General features: G+C 44.8%; 1 protein-coding gene across 2 annotated transcripts in view; it reads left to right on the forward strand.

Moving 5' to 3' along the window:
- MDN1 (midasin AAA ATPase 1) overlaps positions 1–24,745 on the forward strand; it is a 476,296-nt gene that overhangs the window by 439,041 nt on the left and 12,510 nt on the right. Inside the window, exons 84-92 of one of the 2 annotated variants that reach the window (XM_073589565.1) lie at positions 2,198–2,335; positions 2,435–2,576; positions 6,175–6,350; positions 6,911–7,051; positions 7,434–7,584; positions 8,184–8,482; positions 9,480–9,638; positions 15,364–15,465; positions 16,393–16,594. In XM_073589565.1, the coding sequence (XP_073445666.1) occupies positions 2,198–2,335; positions 2,435–2,576; positions 6,175–6,350; positions 6,911–7,051; positions 7,434–7,584; positions 8,184–8,482; positions 9,480–9,638; positions 15,364–15,465; positions 16,393–16,594 (1,510 nt within the window). The remainder of the gene's footprint in view (positions 1–2,197; positions 2,336–2,434; positions 2,577–6,174; positions 6,351–6,910; positions 7,052–7,433; positions 7,585–8,183; positions 8,483–9,479; positions 9,639–15,363; positions 15,466–16,392; positions 16,595–24,745) is intronic. The other variant, XM_073589566.1, reaches the window with a different exon arrangement.

Consider the following 24,745-nt stretch of genomic DNA (forward strand, 5'->3'; position numbering starts at 1 on the left):
GTAACATATCCTCCCCCTCTAGCAGCCTCAGTGCATAGAGCAGCTGCTCCTCCCCCAGACACACACAGTGATTTATGGAAAGTGAACCTAGTGAGGAGGGAAAATCGTCCTGTATTCTGGGCCACTCCATGATTACAATACATAACTCATTATCAGTAATTCCTTCCCTCACTGTCCCAGGCTGCTGGCAGCAGTGAGAACAGACTGTGTGATGGCCAGTGATGGAGGTCTGCAGCTTCTAATCTGCATAGGGGATGGCAGTCACTGATGTAATCTGTTGTGTGACAAAGCCTCTGCTGTGTGAATGAGACACCTCTGTGTCACTGATGTCTTCACACAGCAGCAGATTTGGTGCAGTGTATGTGTGAGCACTGTGTCTCTAATGACACAAATACTGATGGGAGCAGCCTGTCCCAGAATACAGGACAATTTTCCCTCCTCACTAGTATCACTTTCCATAGATCACTGTTCAGCGTGTGTCTGGGGGAGGAGCAGCTGGGTGGTCTGCTCTCTGCAGTGAGGCTGCTAGAGGGGGAGGATTTGTTACTGTGTGATGAGGGCTTCTTCATGTGGACGGGGAGGGCCTGTAGCTATGGAGGGTGGGGTTGTTGCTATAGAGGGCATGTTTGGAGTAGAGTAGGAGGTTACGACTAGTTCTCATTTCAATGCCATAACACACACACCCAGCCCCCCCCCCCCCTTGGACGTTCTGTTCAGAATATCTAGAAAACCGTGCAAACTAGTGACAAAGCAAATTACTTATTGTCATAATTCTGCAGCCCAGATTATGTACTGAGATTATGTGAAAAGCCCGGACAACCCCTTTAATAAAGTTCTACATCCATCTGCAGTTAAAAAAATAAATAAAAATAAAATAGTAGCAGGATTTTAAAAATGTTCACATAGTATGTTCTAACACAAAGCATTTTTCTTCATTGTTTTTGCATTTTATCTTTGCTTTCAATGAGTAAAAAAACCTGCAGAAAGGTTGAATTTTCAAAAAAGCTTTGTGAGGCAGTGACCCCTGTTACAGCTAAGGGGCGCTGTATGTTCTCCCTAGGATGTGCATGGAGGCGTACGAAGTCCATAGGTGTGCATGGCAGTCAAGGGCATAGCGATGACTGCAGTGCAGACAAGAAATAATAGAAATAAGTGTAATCTTGAACGTACTAGTAGTGTCCAAGACAGATTTAGGGAAAACCTGCTCTGGGTTTTGTTTTGAAACTGACTGCAGTATGTTAGTGGTGCAGTCTGTTTCATTTCCAGTCCGGGTTTTCCATGTGGCCTAAGGCAGAGCATTAGGTGTGTCAGTATCAGAGTGGAGTTTGCGTGGTGTTGAGCAGACAGCCTGCAGGGGCGCGGCCTTTGTGAAAGTAACACGGAGCCCAAAAGAGCAACTACTGGCACCCACAGCTCACATAGTGGCGCTGTCGTCTACGGCAACTGGTCTTGAAGGTGGACTGGTGTATTTGTTGGCTGCAAACTGGAGGGTATGGTTCCCTGGCTGCGATCCGGAGGATACCAGGTGCTATGTAGTGCTGTGAAATGGAAATTAATGCTATATGATTTGCACTTGTGTGTGATTTGGACTTTAATATTGTGAGGAAACAGATTAAAGAGACTTTTATGTTTGAACTTTGTGGGTCACTGCCTCATCACTGCGCACGGTGCTACCACTGCCATACAGCTGCTATTCTAACATTCACTGTAATGGAGTTCCATTGCTTTTCTGCTGGTACTGTAAAATGCAGTTTGTTTTCCTTTTAAAAGTACAAGAAAATGAGCCACATGTGAACATACCCTAAAACTATTAGACATAGTCAAAATTTTTAGACTTTTTAGACAATTGATATTTGTTAAATTTTGTTAATTTCAGGGTTGTGGGCGGCATAGATTATTCAACATAAATGTAGAATGTATAGAGGAGGTGGTACGTTCTGTTATATGAAGTCTTTGTAGTCCGTGTTCAGTAATATCATTACCTTTGGAATATTGTGTGGACAAGGTCATCAAGTGCTGCTTAAGATTCTTTAGAAGAGGTCGTTGACATTCTGCCTAATGGGAAAGCACTTGGGGAAGCCAATATTCTCAGTTTTCTTACACATCAACATTGTTATCCTTTCGTGTGCCTTATTTTCGTCTTAAGTGTCTAAGCTTTTAGACCAGCCAAAGTAATGGCTAAATTCTAATCTCACAGGGATTCTGCATTCCTAAAGAACTGATTGAGGATTCTGCTGGTGAGGGAGCTACACAATTCCATGATTATGAGGGAGGAGGCATTGGGGAAGGAGAAGGCATGAAGGATGTGAGCGATAAAATTGAAAATGAAGACCAGGTATGACTAATTCCTTTTTACATACTTTGTCACATATGAGGTTTTGCCTGGTATTTATTGAAAGAGTCTGGTTGACTTTATTGTGGTACATTTTGTAAGGTTGAGGATACCTTGAAAAAGGGTGAAGAAAAAGACAAGGATAATCCTGACGACAAGCCTGACGTGAAAGAAGAAGATAATGCTATTGAAATGTCTGACGATTTTGATGGGAAAATGCATGACGGAGACCAAGAAAAGCAAGGTACTTACATCTTGTTTAGTTTAACTTCATTAAAAAGGAATTTTATCATTAAGTAAATGTGGTCTAAGAAGAAATCACTGTAAACAGGCATCTACCTTCACTGCTCCATGTTGTATGAATATGTGGCGTGTGCTTAGACCCCCAATGTCAGATTTCGGAATAAATTCTTGGACTTTTGTGCGCTACCAGATAAAATCACTAATCCAGTGTTTAGGAGAAAGATGAATCCATTTATTTCACAACGCGTTTCGAAATGTATACCATTTCTTCTTATGTCATCCCCTGAAGAAGAAATGGTATACATTTCGAAACGCGTTGGGAAATAAATGGATTAATCTTTCTCCTAAACACTGGATTAGTGATTTTATCTGGTAGCGCACAAAAGTCCAAGAATTTATTCCGAAATCTGATGTTGAAGCGGTCGCAGAGTTGACCTTTGGACGTGCAGCAAGCAGATTACTGATCCTACATGCTTTAATCTCTCCTAAAAAGGGTGAGTAAACTCTAATTTATTTTTTCTGCAATAACCCGGATAAGACCCTATTGCGCTTTTTTTGTTTCTTTAGCTATATTACATTAGACCCCCAATGTAGCATTTACTTGATACTGTTGCCCATCACTGTCGATTGTAGTATTCATACAGATATGTCTATCCTTACTTACCGTCTCTGGAACTTGCTTAAGGATGCCAATTTCTCATGAAGGAAATTCCATACAACATCACGCATGTGATGCACGCAGTGCTCCTGACTGACTGCAATTCACATCACAACCACTGGGCGGCCACGTATAGAAGTGCATAGCATAAACATATGGAACAGTATTTCAGGAGACTGCGCCTGAGGGAATATTTCAATGATACAGAAGATTCAGAAAACACTCAGACCGAAGGAAAAGGGATCGTAACAACTAGGAAAAGGTCAGACTGGACACCTCCACCTGGACGCAACCCTCATTTGGATAAATATATAGACTCCTTCAGACATTTGATAAAATCCACAATCATAGACACTAACAGGAGACAAGCATCCAACATCAGTGCCCAGGAGAGAAAGGCCATACAGTCTTTAAAAACCAACAAAGAAATCATCATTAAACCTGCTGACAAGGGAGGTGCAATAGTCATGATGAATACATCAGACTACATGAAGGAAGCAAACAGGCAACTTATGGACACATGCTACTATAGAAAATTGGAGTCGGATCCTACACAGGACTATTACAAGGAACTAAACAAGTTGGTTTCTTGTCTGCCTGACCAGTCCATAAGAGCTGGCGATGACCTGATACCAGAGACTCCAAGAATAGGGACATTCTACATGCTTCCCAAAATCCACAAATCTGGAAATCCAGGAAGACCAATTATTTCATGTGTGGGCACCCTCACTGAGCAGGTATCTGGATGGGTAGAGGGTATTCTTAAACCACTGGTGAAGGATACATCCAGCTACATTCAGGACACAACTGACCTATTGAATAAACTAGCAGCAATAGGTCCTCTACCAGAAGGAACCATCCTGGCCACCATGGATGTGGAATCTTTGTACTCTAATATCCCACACCAAGATGGTTTACATGCCTGCAAATTCTTCATGGAAAACACAGGGACTGATGCTGATGCTGTGGTGAAACTTATAAAATTCATCCTCACCCACAATTACTTTGAATTTGACAACAGGATCTATCTACAGGAGACTGGCACAGCTATGGGAAGTAAAATGGCTCCACAGTATGCAAACCTTTTCATGGCCAAGCTTGAAAGCGATTTTTTGTCCTCATGCCCCATCAGGCCCCTGGGCTACTACCGCTTCATTGATGATATTTTAATCATCTGGACGGAGTCTGAGCAACAGCTAAAGACGTTCCACGAACAGTTTAATCAATTTCATCCCACCATCAATTTAACACTCAACTACTCCAGTACCGAGATTAATTTTTTGGACACCATCATTAGGCTAAAAAACAATGAAATAGAGACATCCCTGTATCAGAAGCCAATCGACAGTCCAGCATACCTTAAATGGGACAGTTTCCATCCAAAACACATAAAGAACTCTATTATCTATAGCCAAGCCATCAGATACAATCGTATATGTTCCAACCCCATGGATAGAGACAAACACCTTGGTCGCCTCAAAAAGACCTTTTTGAATCAGGGTTACCATCCAAGAACAATTGAAAACCAAATTACAAGAGCCAGCAGATTGTCAAGGAATCACCTGCTACATTACAAAGCTAAAGAAGAAAATAACCGAGTGCCTCTAGTAGTCACCTACAACCCAAATCTGGAGGTGCTAAGGGGAGCTGCACGGAAATTACAACCTTTACTACAAAAAGATGCCCGATTAAAATCCATTTTTCCAGACCCCCCACTACTGTGTTTTAGGCAGCCCCCAAATTTAAGAAGCATCATTGTCAGAAGTTCCCTGTCCTCTCCAACAGCTGCAGGAACCTTTCCTTGCAACCAGAAAAAATGTAAAACCTGTCCATTTATAATGACCACGGACAAGATAAAGATCCCCAACTCACATCAGGACTACAAGATCCCAGGTACTTTCACCTGCATTACATCTAATGTGGTGTACTTAATTATTTGTACTAAATGTCCAACTGGGGGTCTGTATGTGGGGGAGACAGGGCAAAAGCTTAGAACAAGGATGAATGCTCATCGTCACACTATAAGAGAAAAAAGAATGGATCTACCTGTGGCAAAACATTTCTGTATCCCTGATCACAGCAGCATGGATATGAAATTACTGGTATTGAAAGGTAACTTCACATCTCAGAGAGAGAGACGAGTTTGGGAGTACAAATTTATGACGAACTTTGACACTCTCAGTGCTGGAATGAATGTGTCGCATGGATTTATGTCTTTTTACATCAATTAAGGAATTTCCTTTTAAAACCTTGCGGGGCAACACAGAACTAGACCCCAATCAGAGGACCATAAAACATCCAGACTCCTTATCTATGAACTGGTCCAATGTTTATATTTATGTTTCTCCCTCTCCCATATTGATAGTTCTGCTTCACGTCACTTGTCTTATCTATTGCATTTTTTCTAGGCTGTATTGTGCATAAATATGTGACTTCAGATTTTGTATTAGTCTAGCCTGATGAAGAGACCTGAGTAGTCTCGAAAGCTTGCAATGTATTACCATCTTTTCAGTTAGCCATTAAAAGGTATCAACCACTGAGGACTCTCAATCCTGAATATTTTTTTAGCATAAACATAGTGTGACATCATATCGCAGGACCGTGTCAGTCCTTCATTGCACGTTTCAGGAAATGCTGAGCCGAGCGAAAAGATGAGCTTTGTCATATCTGTATCTTATAACTACTGCGATCTATATAGTTACTAATGCAATATTTCCAACCGTGAACTTCTGTTTTTAAGTGTACAATCCACCCCATTTTGACAAAAGAGAATGGATAACCGATTAATAAAATATTGCTGGAGCTGCTTCTATGAAAAAATAAAATTGCAATAAATAAAACTTCATTTTAATCTGTTTATGTCAATCACATTGATAGGTAGGGAACACTTGAATATTAGATATACTTGCGTCTTATCAGATTTTTTAATCTCCTTCTACACAAAATGAAGATGATAAATCCAGCAGCGAGGAAGATGACCTTGATAAACAGATGGGAGATCTTGGTGATGCTGATGCAGACAAACTTGACGAACGTCTTTGGGGAGATGATGATGATGAGGATGACAATGGTGATGACAGCGATAAAGCAGAAGAGACTGGACCAGGAATGGATATGGTGAGTGCTTAACTTATTCTATACCTTGTTATTCTATGGGTATAAAGCATAAATGAGAAATGAAAAAAAAAAATGGTTTTATCCCATAGAGGGTTGCCTGCTCTTCCTAGTAGTGCAGATAACTTATAGAATATGGACTGTGTGACTGATGATTACATTTAGGCCCCAATAACTTGCTACATGGGGTTTCCAGAGGCTGAAATGTTGATGCACTTCTGAGGGATGTGCATGCTATACGCCTGCATGAAAAATGTTCCTCAAAGTTAGTTCTTGAGTAATTTTTTTCCCCTTGACTGGTAAATGTCCTGATTTAGAGTGTCATGCAGATTTTCTACTTTGTGATCCTAATTACTGTTATTTTGGTATTAAAGTATAGAAAATGGCATTTAACATTTGTGTTGCTGCATATGTTTGGGTGTTCAAGGACAGATGAAGCAGCCTTTGTTGTAAATACCCTGCATGTTTATTTGGTTCCCTGGCTGTATAGCCAGCACTGACTATCACGAAGATTGTATTAAGCACTCAACCCTGATGTTTTATACTATTATATCTATTGGAAGGGTGAATCGGAGCTGGTTGCTAAAAATGACAACCCAAATGGGGATCAGGGAAAAGATGAGAAGCGGAACCAAAAAGAGGAGACCAAAGAGGAAAAAGGGGAGGAAAATCGCAAAGACAAAATTCATGAGCAAATTGATGAGGTAACTCAAAATTATTGTAACCAGAAATACAAACCTGCCACCAGACGTCTATTTAGATGCCTTTAAGTTGGTAATGCCACCATAAATATTCCCCGTTAGCACTACTTCAGTGGTAAATTAGCAACTATTGTTTCCTATTTGCCTCTTTTATATTGAATGGACCATATAGTGCTGTGATATGTTGTCAAGAATTTAGTTACCTTTGTCCCTGAAATTGCGAATACTTCTCTGAACTGTAATAGATGTGTTATCAAATTGCATGAAGCGTCATTCGAAGGCACATTAAATTATGTGACTGATTCAGATCAGTTTAATTTTTTTCCTATTTAGATATTCTTCCAAATAAAACTTAAATTATTGACTTTCTCTGTTCACATTTCAGCGGGAATATGATGAAAATGAGACTGACCCTTACCATGGCAAGCAGGACGCTGATCAAGAGCCAGAAGCTCTTGATCTACCCGATGACTTGAACCTAGAAACCGATGAGGTTAAAGCCAGTGGAGATGAAAAAGATAAAGAGAATGGTGAAGGTAATCAGACTTTCACAAGCTTATAGGTTGTTTTTGGGGCTGTTTATGCCATATCATGTCCTGGGTATCAGTCATGAAGATACCTTCCATATTAGTAGTGATCAATGGTTCCTATGCCTATTCCATAATTGTGATACGGTGCACCTGCTGTCTACAGGAGCAGTAATAGTCACATCAGTAACACTGGTGGGGCCCTCTTCTTGAGGGTTGCTGGCTTGACTTTTTCATTTATTTTTTATTTAGTTGCTTACAACAGCCTAATTTGTATTTTTACCTGCATTTGTGTTTTGAGTGTGACCAATATAAATACATCATTTTGGCAGTGTTCTCAGTATGCATGTGCTAGAGGAATTGTTGCTTGCAGAATACTTCTGACTTTCTTGCGTACTATGCGCTTACAAGGCTGGTGCTTTGGTTCCTTCTGCCATAACATGCAAGCAAGTAAATAGTCCAAGGCACTGGAAGTAATGATTTTTTTTTACGTGGAATCCCATGCTGAATGACCTCTTTTGCCTGGACGTAGTATTAATACAGCTTACTATTCACCAAGTACCTGTCAGCAGATCCATTGTACAGACCGCTTTGTTAATTTATTGCAGAAGAAAATCCTTTTGAAATAGAAGAGAAACCAATGGATGTAAAAGAAGAAGGTAAAGCCCAAGAAGAGAATGATGAGGACAAAACTGATGGAGAGGTTCAGGAAATGAATGAAGGAGACCAGGAGAACCTGGACAAGGATGAGCAGAAGGAGGAACCAGACCATCAAGAAGCAGAGGAAGAGTCTGCAAACAATGAGGCTGGAGAGAATGTCGCAGACTTAGCAGAGGAGGAGGAAAAGCAGGAGCCAGAAAAAGAGAATGAAAATGGATTGCCAACAGATAGTGGACTCCTGCCTCAGGTAAAACTTTGTGTCATTTTGAAGAACCATTTGTAGCTTTGTATGTAAAATGCCTAAAGGCAAACTGCCCAATTCTGCTGATATTTATTCTGTGGATGAGCACAATCTTCTGTAAGACAGCATTGTCTCATTCTGAGTTTAAATATATACAGATTTCATTGGTTGCATTCATCCTGGGAAGGTAAAGATTAAAGAAAGTCAGTATCCCTCTAATATATTCTTTACTTGCCTTAATGACTTCATAAATAAGTATTCGTTTGTCAGTCTCTACGGGCTGTAAAATGGGCACATACGGTTAGAGAAAATTATAGAGCTTGTTTGGTTAAGGCATGATCTTTCCAATCCACCTGCAGTGATGGGCAGAATTTGAAACTTTTATCTCCATTAGTATGATTCAGCAGTGCCAAGTGCAATCTGCCATCCATTTGTTGCCCATGGAGCTGCCAAGTGCTGTGCTTAGATTTTTCTGGCAGTCCCATAGAGAGTGAATGTAGTGGTGTTTTAGCATTCAACCTGCTGCCCCATTTTAAAATTAGGGTAAAAGTTCCCCAGTGGGGATAAAGATTCCCCGATGTGGCAATTGGTGCGACCTCCACGGATCAGCAAGTGATCATCTCTGTTGCCAATAGGTTATGTAACCCCTTTTAATACTGGCGAGACACTTTTATAGTTGGTATTGGTCACAAAAGATATTAGACCACCACCACCACTACCTTTGAGTCTTTAGATTAATGGGCACTCCTTTTGAGACTTCTGTATGTGCAATGTTTTGTCCCTCGAGCCATTGCCATGTAGAGATTGAGAGAGACAAATATTACCCACCGATTTTGTAGACCTTTTTTAAAGAATATTCTGTTGATGTGCTGGTTATAAAGAAGATTCCATGCAGCAATCAGTACCGCTTTATGCATGAACAACGGGAGTCCATTATTCTACATGCTCAAGGGTTTTCATGTCTCAATATATCAACAAGCTGACATTTTATGCTTTTTGTCAGAATGACGAGGAAGAAAAAATTGCCGACGATGAAGAGGTTTCCGACTCTGCTCAGAGAATGGAACATGAGACTTGTGGGCAAACTGCAGAGGAAAACTTACAGAGCGATACTGCGGCTGAACTGGCTGGTGCCGCCTCAGAAAAGGATGAAGCCAAGGAGGTAACTTATTACGTTTGCTTTGGGGATTTTCCAATTTGTTCCAAATTAAGTATGGTCTTCAAATTGAAAATAATACAACTTGGTAATATGCTTTCATTATCAAAACTCCACCATTGACCTGCTGTGAGCGTTGTACACAGCAATACCTCTTCTGGCCTCACCTCCGCACAAAAGAGGGCTTCTTCCCCCTCCCTGTGGTGGTAATGTATATGATGGGGAGTGACTGAATAGCTTTTTAATCGCTAAGCCTCATTCTTTGTCAATATATAAGTTATACAGGAGAAAGGGGGTTTTCTTAACTATTGTACGGAGCCAAGCAACCTGCTCTGTTCAGTCCTCAGATACTTTTGTCTGTCTTGAAACAAAGTCACTGCAGCTGCTGGAAATTAGGACCGACCCTGTCAAATAGGATTTTGATAATGAAAGTTGTGAAAATCATTGGGGAAAAGTTATTTTCACGTTCGCCTTATTGGGGTACACAGAGACCATGGGTGTATGCTGCTGCCACTAGGAGGCTGACACTATGCACAATAAAAGGTTAGCTCCTCCTCCGCAGTGTACACCCCACCGACCGGCAGGGAATTCCTCAGTTTAGCTTAGTGTCAGTAGGAGGTGGACACGGGTCTTTCATTAGACCCATATCTACCTCGGTGTGCGTCGTTCCTTTTCAGGTTCCGGAGGGATACAGCATGAAGAGTCACAGCTGTACTCCCACAAAGAGACTATGAGTACGGCATGTACTGCCACCCCGTATCCTCATAGGTCTCTACAGCAGGACCAAGAGCTCAGCACGGATGCGTGCCAGCGATCCAGATGGTCCTCGCTCCCCGTCTCCCACCCACTCGCCCACCAGAGCCTGTCGGTCTGGATGAGACGCGGACACTACAGAAGACAGACAGCGTGGGATATTGAGATACCTTTATTGAATGCCAGAGAGTCACGTCCTCCTCATCCCTAGATGGGCATCTCGGTGGCTCCAATCTTATTCAAAGCGGCCACTGCGGCCGCCGCAATTACTCCAGGCCCTGGCGTCAGAAGGGGCCTTGCCCGGCGTTTTCCCCCCCACCTTCAGTCCTGGGCCCAGCGGATGGCAGCGGCGCTCTGCAGAGCGTTTGCCGCGGCAGCACTGCGGGATCTCCGCGCTGACAGGCGGCCGCCGCTATTAATTTAGGCTCCGGCTTCATTTCGGGCCTTCTTCTGGGTCGCGGCCACACCCCCCGCCCCTTTCTTCTAAGGGGGCTTCTCTCCCGCCCGTTCCAGGCCCTCCCACCGCCTCCTTCTTGCACCCCAGCCTATTCTTGGCCAGTGGGCGGTGCCTCCTTCTGCCTGGCAGTTAGCGCCGCCCTTCTTCTTCCCCTGGAAGCGCGCGTTTTCCCATTCTCTCAGGCGGTCGCCATCTTCCCAGCCTGTCAGCCGGACGCCGTTCTGTCACCCGGATTTCGCTCTGACCTGCAGCTGCAGACAAGCCGGATAGCATTGTCTCTGGGGACACCGGACTGTGAGTAGCGCTGCATCTGCAGACTGACACCCTCCTCTGCCTTCTGTCCCCCAACCTTCCGGCACTACCTCAGTTATCACTATGTCTAACTCTAAATCTGATCGTGCCCGCTCTACGGCTCCCCCCTGCACTCTAGTCAAGTACTTTGCGTGCTCTTCTTGCAATCGCAAACTTCCCTCAGGTCAGTCCACTCCCCTCTACCTGGACTGTAGCAATCCAATTCAGCCTGACGCTGTCCAGGAGCCATCTAGGGCCCCATGTGAGAGTGAACCCCCCATGCCTGGCTGGGCTTCATCTCTTTCTCAATCAGTGGCAGACCTCACCAGGGTGTCTCAGTCCCTGGTAGCCGCTCTGGATAAGTTGCCCCTGGACACTTCTGCAGGGTCCAGCAGGTCTCAAGAGATTCCGTCTGAGTCAGCCAGCGTTAGTCGCAAAAGACCCAGGCAGGATCTCCAGCCGGAATCCTCCCCTCGTCCCATCTCACCGCATAGTCCGTCTCAGCAGCCTCCTTCCCGGGCCTCCTCTCCCGAGTCAGGTGAAGCGTTTTCGGACAGGTCTTCTGAGGGGATTTTAGAGCTGGATTCGGACCAGGATGCGAACATGAAGGTTACGGTGCAGAACCTCATTGCAGCGATTCACCAGACCTTCGAAATTGCTGACCCCCCTGCGAAATCCTCAGATCAGGAGGTTTCGTTCAGACTTTGAAAGCTCGAACTGTGACCAAGGAATGGCCAGAGCGTCGGCGCCCACTGCGAGAGGATCTCGAGCTCTGGATACAAACTGTGGGACCTTCCTGTTGAGGCGAGAAGCTAGCAGATCTACGTCCGGGGTTCCCCAACGACTGCAGAGCTGAAGAAAAACCTCCGGATGTAGGGACCACTCTCCTGCCACGAGACCCTCGCGGCTGAGAAAGTCGGCGGCCCAGTTGTCTACGCCGGGAATGTGTACCGCGGAGATTGTCGGTACCGAAATCTCTGCCCACTGAAGGATCTTGGACACTTTTGCCAGGGCTGAGACACTCAGTGTCCCTCCTTGGCGGTTGACATATGCCACCGCTGTGGCATTGTCTGTCTGAATCCGGACCGGCAGGCCCCTGAGGAGCCTTTCCCAGTGGACGAGAGCCAGCTGGATCGCTCGTATCTCTAGGACGTTGATCGGCAGAGCTGATTCCTGAGTCGACCAACGACCCTGAACAGTGTGATGGCGGAACACTGCACCCCAGCCGAGGAGGCTGGCATCCGTTGTTACAATCTGCCAGTGAATGGGAAGAAAAGACCGACCCAAGTGGATAAGAGGTGACGTCAACCACCAGTTGAGTGACCGCTTGACCCGGCATGAAAGACGTACAGGGCGATCCAGGGACAGAGCCGACCTGTTCCACCTCGACAGAATGGCATGCTGGAGAGGTCTGGAGTGAAATTGGGCAAAGGGAACTGCCTCTATCGCAGCCACCATCTTTCCCAGGACACTCATAGCTGTTCGGAGGGACGGAAATAGTGTGGTCTGCAGCGATCGTACATCCTGCTGCAGGGAAAGATATCTTCTCTCGCGGGAGAAAGACCCTTGACCGACGTGTGTCGAACAGTAGGCCCAGAAACACAAGACGTTGAGAAGGAATCAGACAAGACTTTTTCCTGTTGACGATCCAGCCGAAATTGGAAAGGGTGTATAGGACGATCGTCAAACTTAGGCGAGCCTGTTGAAAAGAGGAAGCTTTGATCAGAATATCGTTGAGGTACAGAAAAAGAACGAGACCTCTGATCCTCAACAAGGCCATCAGCGCAGCCATGATCTTCATGAAGACTCTGGGAGCGGTGGCGAGACCGAAGGGGAGCGCGACGAACTGGTAATGTTCCTGGCGTATCGCAAAACGCAGGAACTTCTGATGTCCGGGGAATATGGGCGTGTAGATAGGCATCTTGGATGTCTATTGAACACATGAATTCCTGCTCCTCCATGGAAGCGATTACCGAACGAACCGACTCAATCCGAAAGTGGCGAAGGCGTACTCTCTTGTTGAGAAGCTTGAGATCCAAGATGGGTCGGACCGCCCCGCCTTTTTTCGGCATCACAAAAAGGTTCGAATAAAATCCTGTGAACCGCTCCGAGACGGGAACGGGCACAATCACCTCGGAACTGAGGAGAGAGGTGATGGCCGTAAAGAACCCCGGAATCAAGGCTGGATCCTTTGGAGGTCGGGATTCGAAGAAACGATTCGGTGGAAGAGAAACGAACTCTATCTTGTATCCTGACGATACAACCTCCCTGACCCAAGCGTCCTCTACTGAGGCCAGCCAAACGTCCCTGAAGAAGAGAAGTCGACCTCCCAATCGGAAGGGACCCTCGGGAGTCCGACAATAGTCATGCAGATGTAGACCGTCCAGACCTGGATCTGGATGGTCTGCCCTGGGAAGAGTGGGATCACCAGGAAGGAGTGGGTCTGAAGGAAACTTTCTATCTTGGCGCGCCTGCGGTCTTTGTTGGTTGGATGGGTTCTCCGCCGTATTGAAACGGTGGAAAGCCCGAAAGGATCGAAACTGACGCCTTAGTGGAGGTCTGCAAGGCTTAGACTGAGGGAGAAGGGAACTCGTGCCTCCGGTGGCGTCCTTAATAATCTGGTCCAATTGGGATCCAAAGAGGCGTACTCCCTGAAAAGGCAGATTAATAAGACTTCTTAGAAGACAAGTCCGCCTGCCAGGCCTTGAGCCAAATTGTACGTCGGATTGCCACAACGTTGCTTGCCGCCTGAACCGCGCAGGATGTGGCATCCAAAGAAGCAGAAAGCAGATAATCCCCCGCATGGGAAATCTGATTGGTGAGATCGGCCAATCGCTCTGGTTGTGCTTTATCTAGGATGCCCTAACAAAGATCCTCTGCCCAAGTAGCTATGGCTTTTGCTGCCCAAGATGAAGCAAAGCTTGGACATACCGCCGCTGAAGCCGCTTCGAAGGCGGACTTAGCTAGGGATTCTATAATCCTATCATTAGAATCCTTTAGAGCCGCCACACCTGAAAGCGGGAGAACCGTGTTATTAGAAAGTCTGGACATGGGCGGGTCCACCGAGGGAGAAGCAGCCCAGTTGTCCGTGAGCTCTTTAGCAAACGGGAATAGTACGCCGAGACGCTTTTCTCTTTGAAAGCTCCCCTACCTGTTTCCTCCCCTGCCTCTTCTTCCCAAGCTGTTGAAGAAGATCAAAGCAGAAGGAATTCCAGTCATTCTCATCGCCCCGAATTGGCCCAGAAGGTCTTGGTTCGTGGACATTGTCAACCTTCTCGCGGACGCCCCCTGGAAGCTTCCAGACAGGGCAGATCTGCTGTCTCAAGGTCCGATTTGCCACCCCAATTCTCGGCCGCTCAATTTAACGGCGTGGCTGTTGAGACCGAGGTTTTGAAACGAGCAGGATTCTCCGGTCGAGTAATTCATACCATAATCCGAGCCAGGAAGCCATCATCTTCCAAAATTTACTATCGTACTTGGAAGGCCTATTTCACTTGGTGTGAGGCCAATAACATCGCGCCTATGTGCTTTTCGCTCCCTTCCGTTCTGGCGTTTCTTCAGGCAGGGCTGGATGCAGGGCTTGCTCTCAGTTCCTTGAAGGGTCATGTTTCGGCGCTGTCCATTTTATTTCAGAAGACTTTGGCCTCCCGCCCTCAGGTCAAAACCTTTCTTCAGGGCGTGGCTCACACGGCTCCTCCGTATCGAGCGCCCGTGGATCCATGGGATCTTAATCTGGTTCTTGACGTTCTGCAAGGTTCTCCCTTTGAACCTCTCAGAGAAGTCTCCCCTTCCCTTCTCTCCTGGAAGGTAGCCTTTCTGGTGGCCATCGCCATTACCGTAAAATCTGTTTCTCGGAGCCTTCATTGGGGGACACAGCACCCTCCCATGTTCTACAACTCCTGTTCTTACTTTGGTTGGTTTGGTTACAGTTGAGTTGTTTGTTCTGTTTTCAATCTATTCTGTTACTTCTCCTACTGCTTTCTCACTAACTGAGGAATTCCCTGCCGGTCGGTGGGGTGTACACTGCGGAGGAGGAGCTAACCTTTTTTTGTGCATAGTGTCAGCCTCCTAGTGGCAGCAGAATACACCCATGGTCTCTGTGTCCCCCAATGAAGGCTCCGAGAAACAGATTTTACTGTAAGCAACCCAAAAATCCTGTTTTATCTTTCTAACTTTGCCTTTTCCTGAGTAAAAGCTTATCAATTCATTAATGAAATTGTTCTCCTCTAGGAGCATGGGATAGGATCAGCCGATGCAAGTCATTCTGAAGGGCATGAGTCGAAACTGATGGCACGTATGGCTTTAGAGAAGCAGAGTGTCCATCCTACACAGGTGAATGGTTTGTCTTTAGGATCTGTAAACGAACATTAATGCTGACTTCACATGCAACATTTTTAGAGGCTTTTCTTCTGGTGTTCATCATTGCTTTTTTCATTTCAAATTTTTTTTCTGTATGTAGTATAAAATATGTTTCTCACCATGTTTTTTACTTTGTCATTGGCGTTTCTTTTGTGTCCTGTTTTTTTGTTTTGTCTTTTTTTCCCCTCAGATCAGTTTGTTCTGGGCTATTTTTTCTAACTTTATTTCCTATTGACTTTTTCATAGTATTCAAAATACAATAGGTTACAAATGTACAAACAATGTAAAAAATAATCCACCAAAAATGCTTGCAAAACACTATGAATAACATCTGTATGGTAAGCATCTAAAACGTGTGTATGAGTCCTACAGCTTGAATTGCATATCATTTAGCAGATTACTGTTTTATCTTAAACTTTGTAATTCATCAGCTCAGTGGCTTGAAAATTGGCCCAAAAGTAGCTTTTTAGTGTAGATTCTGATCTTTTGCATGTGACTGAATTTTGATAAAGTAAAATAAGGATATCCTCTTGCTGAGGTTTTGATAAGTTAATTGGTCTTCGGCTCTTTCTTGCTCAAGAGTCGTCATTCGACACAAACCAGTTGGTTAGATTGTATTCTCATTTATCTTGTGTCCTTCAAAAATGGTTGTAAAATGTAAGTGATAAACCATCCAAAATCGATGTTATGGTTCAAAAGCACCATCTGAGTCTATAGTGCCAAAAATGATCGTGAGGACAAACTATTTTTAGGTCTAAATTGGCTGGTTACAGGGAACAATCGCTTACAGTGCACATAAGGTGTGGATACGTTAGATTTTAGCGTTCAAGGCCACATGTTACCTGAGTCATCTTTTCAGTGTGCGTTCTTGACCTATATCTACCTGATATTCATTGTTAGAGTGTTAAGCGAAAACCAGGCCAAACCGATGACAATCGTACCTTGGGGGATGACACTGAGCAAGTCCACAAAAGGCTGAAGACCATGGAATCCAGCAGTGAAATGGACGATCTTGACAAGCAAACTAAACACCAGACACAAGAAGCTGACGCTTATGAGCACATCAAGCAGGGAGCCGAGTCTTTTGATGCTCAGACATATGGTAACTTGTCATCTTCTGATTTATGCAAATCTGACATTCACACATTAATTTTACTTTGTGCCGAACTGATGGATGTTTAACGTTTAAACTTTGGGGCATATTTATCAAAACTGTCTAATTCTTAGAGCGTGCAGAGTTAAAAGAAAGTCTTAAAATGTGCCATATTTATTATAATACACTTTATATAGCGCCAACATATTCCGCAGCGCTTTACAATTCAAGGAGATCAGGGTGGGGAAGTAGATCTGTTTGGTGAGTTGAAGGGCAGATTTATAGGTTCTTAGTAGCATGAATTTATCATGGATAAAGTTTTCTGGTGTGTGTTTTCCTCCATAGTTCGGCGCTCCTAGAGTATCACTGGACAAATCGAGTTTGTGCTTGAGCCAGGGCTGTTTTACTCTGTGTTTGGAGGTTCTGAGGGTGAGGGGAGCTACTTGGTCCAGCGTGTTTTTGAGCGTGTCTTTGTATGGCCAGATCAGGACAGGAGAAATATTTATCTTAGTTTGACAAATCTAAGTTTAGACCACATATTAGTTGATATACTTTGTGCCAGAAAAAGACATCACAATTTTGTTTTTTTTTATTATATTTTTTTCGTTCAACATTGCATCACACACTAATCCATGGTTGGACATGTTGTACAAAATTGCTAAAACACATCATATATATATGGTGCAAGTCATTAAAGGGGATCTGTCACCCTTTTTATCCCCTATTAGCTGCCGGCATAGACATCGGGGGATTATCTACAGCATTCTGTAATGCTGTAGATAAGCCCCCGATGTAACCTGAAAGAGAAGAAAAACACATTATATTATACTCACCGAGGTGGGTGGTCCGGTCCGGCGCCTCCCTTCTTCATGCGACGATGTCCTCTTGTCCCGTCCTGAAATGGCTCCGGCGCAGGCTCATTGCTCTGCCCTGTTGAGGGCAGAGCAGAATTCTGCAGTGCGCAGGCGCCAGACCTCTCCCAACGCCTGCGCACTGCAGGACTCCGCTCTGCCCTCAACAGGGCAGAGCAGTGCGCCTGCGCCATTACAGGATGGGAGAAGAGGACGTCATCGCATGAAGAACGGAGGCGCCGGACGGGACGGCGACACCCATCGGACCGGACCGCCCACCTCGGTGAGTATAATATAACGTGTTTTTCTTCTTTTTCAGGTTACATCGGAGGCTTAGCTACAGCATTACAGAATGCTGTAGATAAGCCCCCGATGTCTATGCCAGCAGCTGCAAAGCCAAAAAAGGGTGACAGATTCCCTTTAACCACACACCAGCATAGGATGTAAGGTTACATCATATGTAGTCTCTGTCTTTGTTTCAGGAGCAGGAGCTGGGCCTGCATCTTTGCCAGCAGATGAAGGCTCTGTTATTCAGCCATCATCTGCCTCTAACAGCTTTGAGTAGAGCTGAGCTCCGCCTGCAGTTGCTAACTTTGTGAATTGCAACTGTGAATCTCTGAACAGCTTTTACAGTGCATAATCTAATCTGGGGTTTGAGGTAGTCTAACCGGAATCATGGGTTGCCATGTTGCTGATGCAGGTTCAAGTCCCCTAAAAGGGCTTACAAAAATAAAATAAAAAAACATATATATTTTTAGTTTGGAAAAAAATAATTAAGTTTGGATAACCCTCCCATTTCTTCCATTAAAAAAAATGAAAATATAAACATGGTATCGCCACATCTGTAAAAGTTTTATCTATCAAAATGTAAAATTAACAAGATCAGTAAACTCTGTGAAGAAGAACAAAAATCAAAATGTCACTACCACACCTCAAAAAAATGCAAGAGGTGACCAAACATGTCATCTACCCAAAATGGCATCAATAAATAGATCAGCTTAGGGCATAAAAACAAGCCCTTACATAGAAATTAGAAAAAGTTACAGATCTCATAAGATATCAACACTAGCATATTTTTTTTATAAAGTAAAAAAAAAATATGTATATGTTTGATAACACTGTAATAGTGACCTAGGGAATAATATTGCCAGGTTAGTTTTACCATATAAATAATGGACGCTCTAAATACAAAACCAAAAATGAATCACGAATTTGCAACTTCACTGTGCTTGGATTTTTTTTCCCATTTTCCAGTACATCACATGATAAAATCAGGCAGGAAGAGGGGGTGTTTTTTTTTTTGTTTTTTTTTAACAAGAATTTTTGCACATTTAGATACGCTCTCTAAATATTCTATATCTGATAAGACTCAACCAGGAATCCAAATGGGCGCACTATGGAGGACTTACAAAGCTTGTGGCATGAGAACCTTTTTTACTAGGTTTGCCCTTCCCACCATACTCAGTGGTAGCCTGCACCAGTCCTTTACTTTTTGCTGAAATTTAGCAAGTAGCGGGGTAATGTTTAACCGCTCAAAATCTTGTATATTATGCCCTATATGGATTCCCAAGTATTTAAACTCGTTGACTACATTTAAGCGTCCGGCAGATCCCAAGGAGTTCTCGGGGGCCTCTCCCACCGGCATAATTGAAGATTTCTCCCAGTTAATACGTAGACCAGAGATCAATGCGAAGGATCCAAAGACTTCCATTGCCACCCTCAAAGAAGACGGCCAACCTCCCAAAAACAAAAGCATATCATCAGCATACAATGCTATTTTTTTTTTTGCAAAGACTCGTATTCAAACCCTTTAATTTCAGGTGTCGCCCAAATTACTACTGCCAAGGGCTCAATTGCCAGAGCAAACAGTAGGGGAGATAGGGGGCACCCCTGTCTGGTCCCTGTGTGTAAGTTAATTGTATTTGAAATCTCCCCATTTACTCTAATTTTGGCCTCTGGACTCGAATACAGCAGCTGTATCCAGGCAATAAAATTTTTACGGAAAACCAGCATGGCTAATATAGCCCACAGATATGGCCATTCGACGCTGTCAAATGCTTTGGCAGCCTCCAAAGATGCAACTGCTCTAGGTTCCTTTCCATTTGATGGCATCTGTAGATTTAAATACAACCGACTGATATTAATTGCAGTCGATTTCTCCGGTATAATCCAGTTTGATCTGGATGAATAATACTAGATATTACTCTAGAAAGCCGCATCGCCAGAATCTTTTCCAAAATCTTGACATCAACATTTAAATGGGAGATAGGTCGGTATGACTCTGGAAGACAAGGATCCTTATCCTTGGAACTCACCACAATGATTGCTTCATTCAAGGACTGGGGCAAGTGCCCATCTTCCCTAGCCACTTCAAACACCTTCAGCAGCTGTGGAAGCATTGTATTTGAGTACTGTTTATATACCTCCACAGCAGCCCATCAGACCCCAGTGTCTTATTCCCTGCCATAGAATCTAGAGCCTCCTCTAATTCCTCCAGACTAATTGGTGCCTCCAGCCCAACAGCTTCCGATTCCGGCAGAGTAGGCAGACTAGTAGTCCCCAAAAAGCTACTGAGCAACTCATCAGAGAACCCCCCCTTGCGAATTATATAATGTCTCAAAAAACTCGCTAAAAGTTGCTAGAATTGCCCCAGAAGATCTTTCTAGTTCCCCGTTTTTATTTGTTTATCTCCGCCACCATTGCAGGGCCAGATTGAGTCTTGATCAGGGTAGCTAGCAGATGTCCAGTTCCCTCCCCGAAAGAAACCTGTCTCCGAAAATATCGTTTATCTGCAGCTTTTGACAGCTTATGTTGGGCTGATCGTTTTTCTGCGTCCATTAATGCATTAAAATGTATCTCAGACTGAGTTTTCAAGTATTGCAGTTCTGCAGAGATAACTTCCTTCTGTAGGAGTTCCCCATATTCTCTAGACTTAGTTTTAACTCTATTCACTTCCGAGATCAGCAATCCTCCCAGGTAGGCTTTAGACTCCTCCCATATTATTTCCCTGGGGGCAGTACCCTCATTAATGACAAAAAATTATTTTAGCAAGTCAGGAATCCTAGCACCTGCCTGAATAATAGGTAACCAGAATGCGTTAAATGACTATGGTGCCCGTTCCCCCCTCCCGCCATATTCCCAGTTAAAAACAGGGGAGTGATCCGACAAGGCTCTAGTTTGATACTCGACTCCTCTGGACAGTCGAACTGCCTGTGGGTTACCATCATATCAATCCTGGACAGCGAGCCATGAGAGAGTTACATACATGAGTACAATCTTGTTCGTGGATTATCTCGTCGCCATAAATCCACCAGTTCCACCTCATCCAACAATCTCCCAAAGGGTGTCTGATCTCTCAATGGTCCCCCTGAACCCTGATCTAATGTGTTATCCAGTATATTGTTAAAATCACCCAGTATTATCGTCAGGACTCCCGGATATCTCTCTATGAACCGAAGACTCTCCTTCAACACTGTTCCAGAATACGGAGGAGGGACATGAAGAGCTACAATCAAACATTCAATTTCATTCAATCTGCCCGTCAAACATACAAACCGACCTTCCACGTTTATTTTGGAATCAGATTCACAGAACGTAGTATTTTTTCTAAACAGCACACTCACTCCCCTAGAATAAGTGGAAAAGGTGGAATGAAAACACTTCCCAACCGATCGAGGACGCAAAGATTGAAGTCTATCCTTTGTCATATGTGTTTCCTGCAAACATATCACTTCCGCCTGCTAAGATTTGACATAGTCAAGCACTGCTTTACGCTTAGTCGGCTCGTTCAGGCCCCGGACATTCCACTTCAATATTTTAAGGTTTCGAGCCATAGTACCTACTTATGAGACCTAAAAGCCATAGAGCAGAGTGAGGAAGCATTTCTCGCATATACCTAGCCGCAATAACCCCATACATCAAGAGACAATTGAGAGAAAATAGAAACAATTCCCAACATGCCCACCCCCCCTTCCCAACCAGTTCAATACCCCATTTAACCATAGTACTGGAGGCCGGGGGTCTTCTTCTCCGCTTAGCGCGAGAGTCCTGACCATTAACCATCAGCTCTCCAGAAAAAGTGAAGCGTTGTTAGCAGCTTATCACTGCCAGTAATCAGGAGCTACCAAAAAAAAAAAAAAAAAAAGAAAACAAATCCTCTCCATACCACAGTCCCAGTTCGCTCCACATATTGCCGGAGTCCTCGTTATCCAAATATTTTCGCGTATTCATGGACGTAATGCAAAATGGAGAGAAGAAAAAATTTAAAACAAGAAAAGAAAGGATTAAGAAACCATCAAAAAATTATTTCCACTCTGTAGCCCGCATGTACCACCAGAGCGGACTTAAAGTGTACAACAGGGCAGAAGTGGAGATTCATCATTTCTCCGCCGACAGTATTTTTGCGCATTTAGATTGATATATATATTTCCCATTGTTACTACCAGGGCTGTGGCGTCGGTAAGCCAAACCTGCGACTCCGACTCCTCAATTTCCCTTCCCTCGACTCCGACTCCAACATATATTGCTCATATTTAAGTGAAAAATTTATTGTAGTACAATGTGAACATCAGACATTTAATCATTTTTATGATACAATAATCGATACATTTAAATAGAACATAATATATATTTATTGGAATACAACTTTAGAACACAAAAAACTGTAATAAATTGTAAATATGTAATACACTATGTAATATCGATTACATATATATATTTATATATACAGTATATATATATATATATAACACTGTAATAAACTATGTAAGTGGCAAAAAACAGTTTTCAACAAAAACATACTAAATAACATTTGTGCAGTCTATGAATTTGTTCTAAGAAATAGAATTGCCTCCATCATATCCTCCTTCATAGATGACCTAAAATATGACCTAATAATTTTAAGGCCAGAGAACAACCTCTCTACACTAACTTGGGTTGGAGGCAAAGCCATAACCACATGGGCAACATCTCTAACAATTTCCAAGTATAAAGGAATTGCCTCATGCACAGTCAGTTTTGATGAACGGTTGAATTTTTCTTTGAGAGCAAGTGAAACATTTTGCTGAAATATGGTCAATCTGCTTGCTGTAGGAGACGCAGTGAAATCTTTTTCCTTGCAGCAATGCTTTGCCTGCTCCATATCCTCCAGATACTTGTCAAAGTCACACTCCTCATCTGATGAGGACGAAGATATGGCAGCAGTAGCACTGTCAGGACCCAAGTCCTGTTGCGCATGGCAGTCCTCCTGTAGGCCACTCATCCTAACTGCTACCTCAGTCAGTTTCTTTTCCTTTAGTAAGCTGTTGATCATCAAGCAATATACTATGACTTGGGTCCACATAAACAGCTGCCAGAAAAATTTTATTTCTCTATCGCTTCATTGGGGAACACAGAGACCATGGGTGTACGCTGCTGACACTATGCAGAAAAAAAGGTTAGCTCCTCCTCCGCAGTGTACACCCCACCGACCGGCAGGAAATTCCTCAGTTTAGCTTAGTGTCAGTAGGAGGTGGACACGGGTCTTTCATTAGACCCTTAACTACCTCGATGTGCGTCGTTCCTTTTCAGGTCCCAGAGGGATACAGTGTGATCAGTCACAACTGTACTCCCACAAAGAGACTATGATTACTGTATGTACTGCCACCCCGTATCCTCATAGCTCTCCACAGCAGGACCAAGAGCTCAGCACGGATGCATGTCAGCGATCCAGATGGTCCTCGCTCCCCGTCGCCCACCAGAGCCTGTCGGTTTGGATGACACGCGGACACTACAAAAGACGGATCAGACAGCGTGGGATAATGAGGTACCTTTATTGAACGCAAGACGGAGGTAAGTATGGGGGCCGAGTCGCGTCCTCCTCATCCCTAGATGGGCACCTCGGCGGCTCCAATATTATTCAAAGCGGCCACTGCGGCCGCCGCAATTACTCCTGGCGTCAGTAGGGGCCTTGCCCGGCGTCCCCCGCCTTCAGTCCTTGGCGCAGCAGATATCAGCGGCGTTCTGCAGAACGGTTGCCGCTGCAGCGCTGCGGGACCTCAGCGTCGCCCCGCGCTGACAGGCGGCCGCCGCTATTAATTTAGGCCCCGGCTTCATTTCGGCCCTTCTGCGTCGCGGCCATGCCCCCCACCCCTTTCTTCTAAGGGGGCTTCTCTCCCGCCCGTTCTAGGCCCGCCCACCGCTGTCTTTGATCCTAGCCTGTTCTTGGCCAGCGGGCGGTGCCTTCCTTCAGCTTCGGCGGCTAGCTCCTCCCTTCTTCCTCTGAAAGCGCACGTTGCTCCCCTCAGGCGGCCGCCATCTTCGCAGCCTGTCAGCCGGACACCGCTCTCCGCTGCCCTACATCTTCCGACAAGTCGTGTGGCACGTTTTCTAAGGACACCGGACCGTGAGTAGCTCTGCATCTGCAGACTGACGCCCTCCTCTGCCTTTCTGTCCCCCAACCTTCCGGCAGTTCTTCAGGGTCCTTATTTCCTTCCTTCATTATGCCTAACTCTAAGGCTGAGCGTGGCCGTCTGCCGGTCCCCACGGGCTCTTTAGTCCAGTTCTTCGCATGCTCCTCTTGCAATCGCAAACTTCCCTCAGGTCAGCCTACTCCCCTCTGCCTGGACTGCAGCAATCCCATTCAGCAAGACCCCGTCCAGGAGCCATCTATTGCGCCACGTGGAAGCGAACCCCCCATTCCTGGTTGGGCCTCGTCTCTTTCACAATCTGTGGCAGACCTCACCAGGGTGTCTCAGTCCCTAGTAGCCGTCCTTGATAAGTTGCCCCTGGACACTTCTGCAGGGTCCAGCAGGTCACATGATGCTCCATCTGAGCAAGCCAGCAGAAGCCGCAAAAGGCCCAGACAGGACCTCCGGCCGGGTTCCCTTCCTGGCCTCACATCCCCACATAGTCCTTCCCAGCAGTCGCCCTCCCGTGCCTCCTCACCCGAGCCAGGTGAAGCGCTCTCGGATGTGTCATCTGAAGTGATCTTAGAGCTGGATTCGGACTAGGACGCGGACATGAAGGTTACGGTACAGAACCTTATTGCGGCGATTAACCACACCTTCGCATTCTCAGACTCCTCTGCGAAATCCTCAGAACAGGAGGTTTCGTTCAGACGGGCAGAAATGCCTTCCAGGGTCTTCGCCTCCCACTCTGAGTTTGGCAAGATCCTTACCAGGGAAAGAAAAAATCCGACCATGCACTTTCAAAGAGGGAAGCGCCTCGGCGTGCTGTACCAGTTTGTCAAGGAGCTCACCGACAACTGGTCCGCTTCCCCCTCAGTAGATGCACCCGTGTCCAGACTTTCTAACAACACGGTCCTCCCGAT

The sequence above is a fragment of the Dendrobates tinctorius genome, unplaced genomic scaffold (genome assembly GCF_039654945.1).
Source record: "Dendrobates tinctorius isolate UK_male_01 unplaced genomic scaffold, ASM3965494v1 ptg000111l, whole genome shotgun sequence".
Taxonomy (NCBI): Eukaryota; Metazoa; Chordata; class Amphibia; order Anura; family Dendrobatidae; genus Dendrobates; species Dendrobates tinctorius.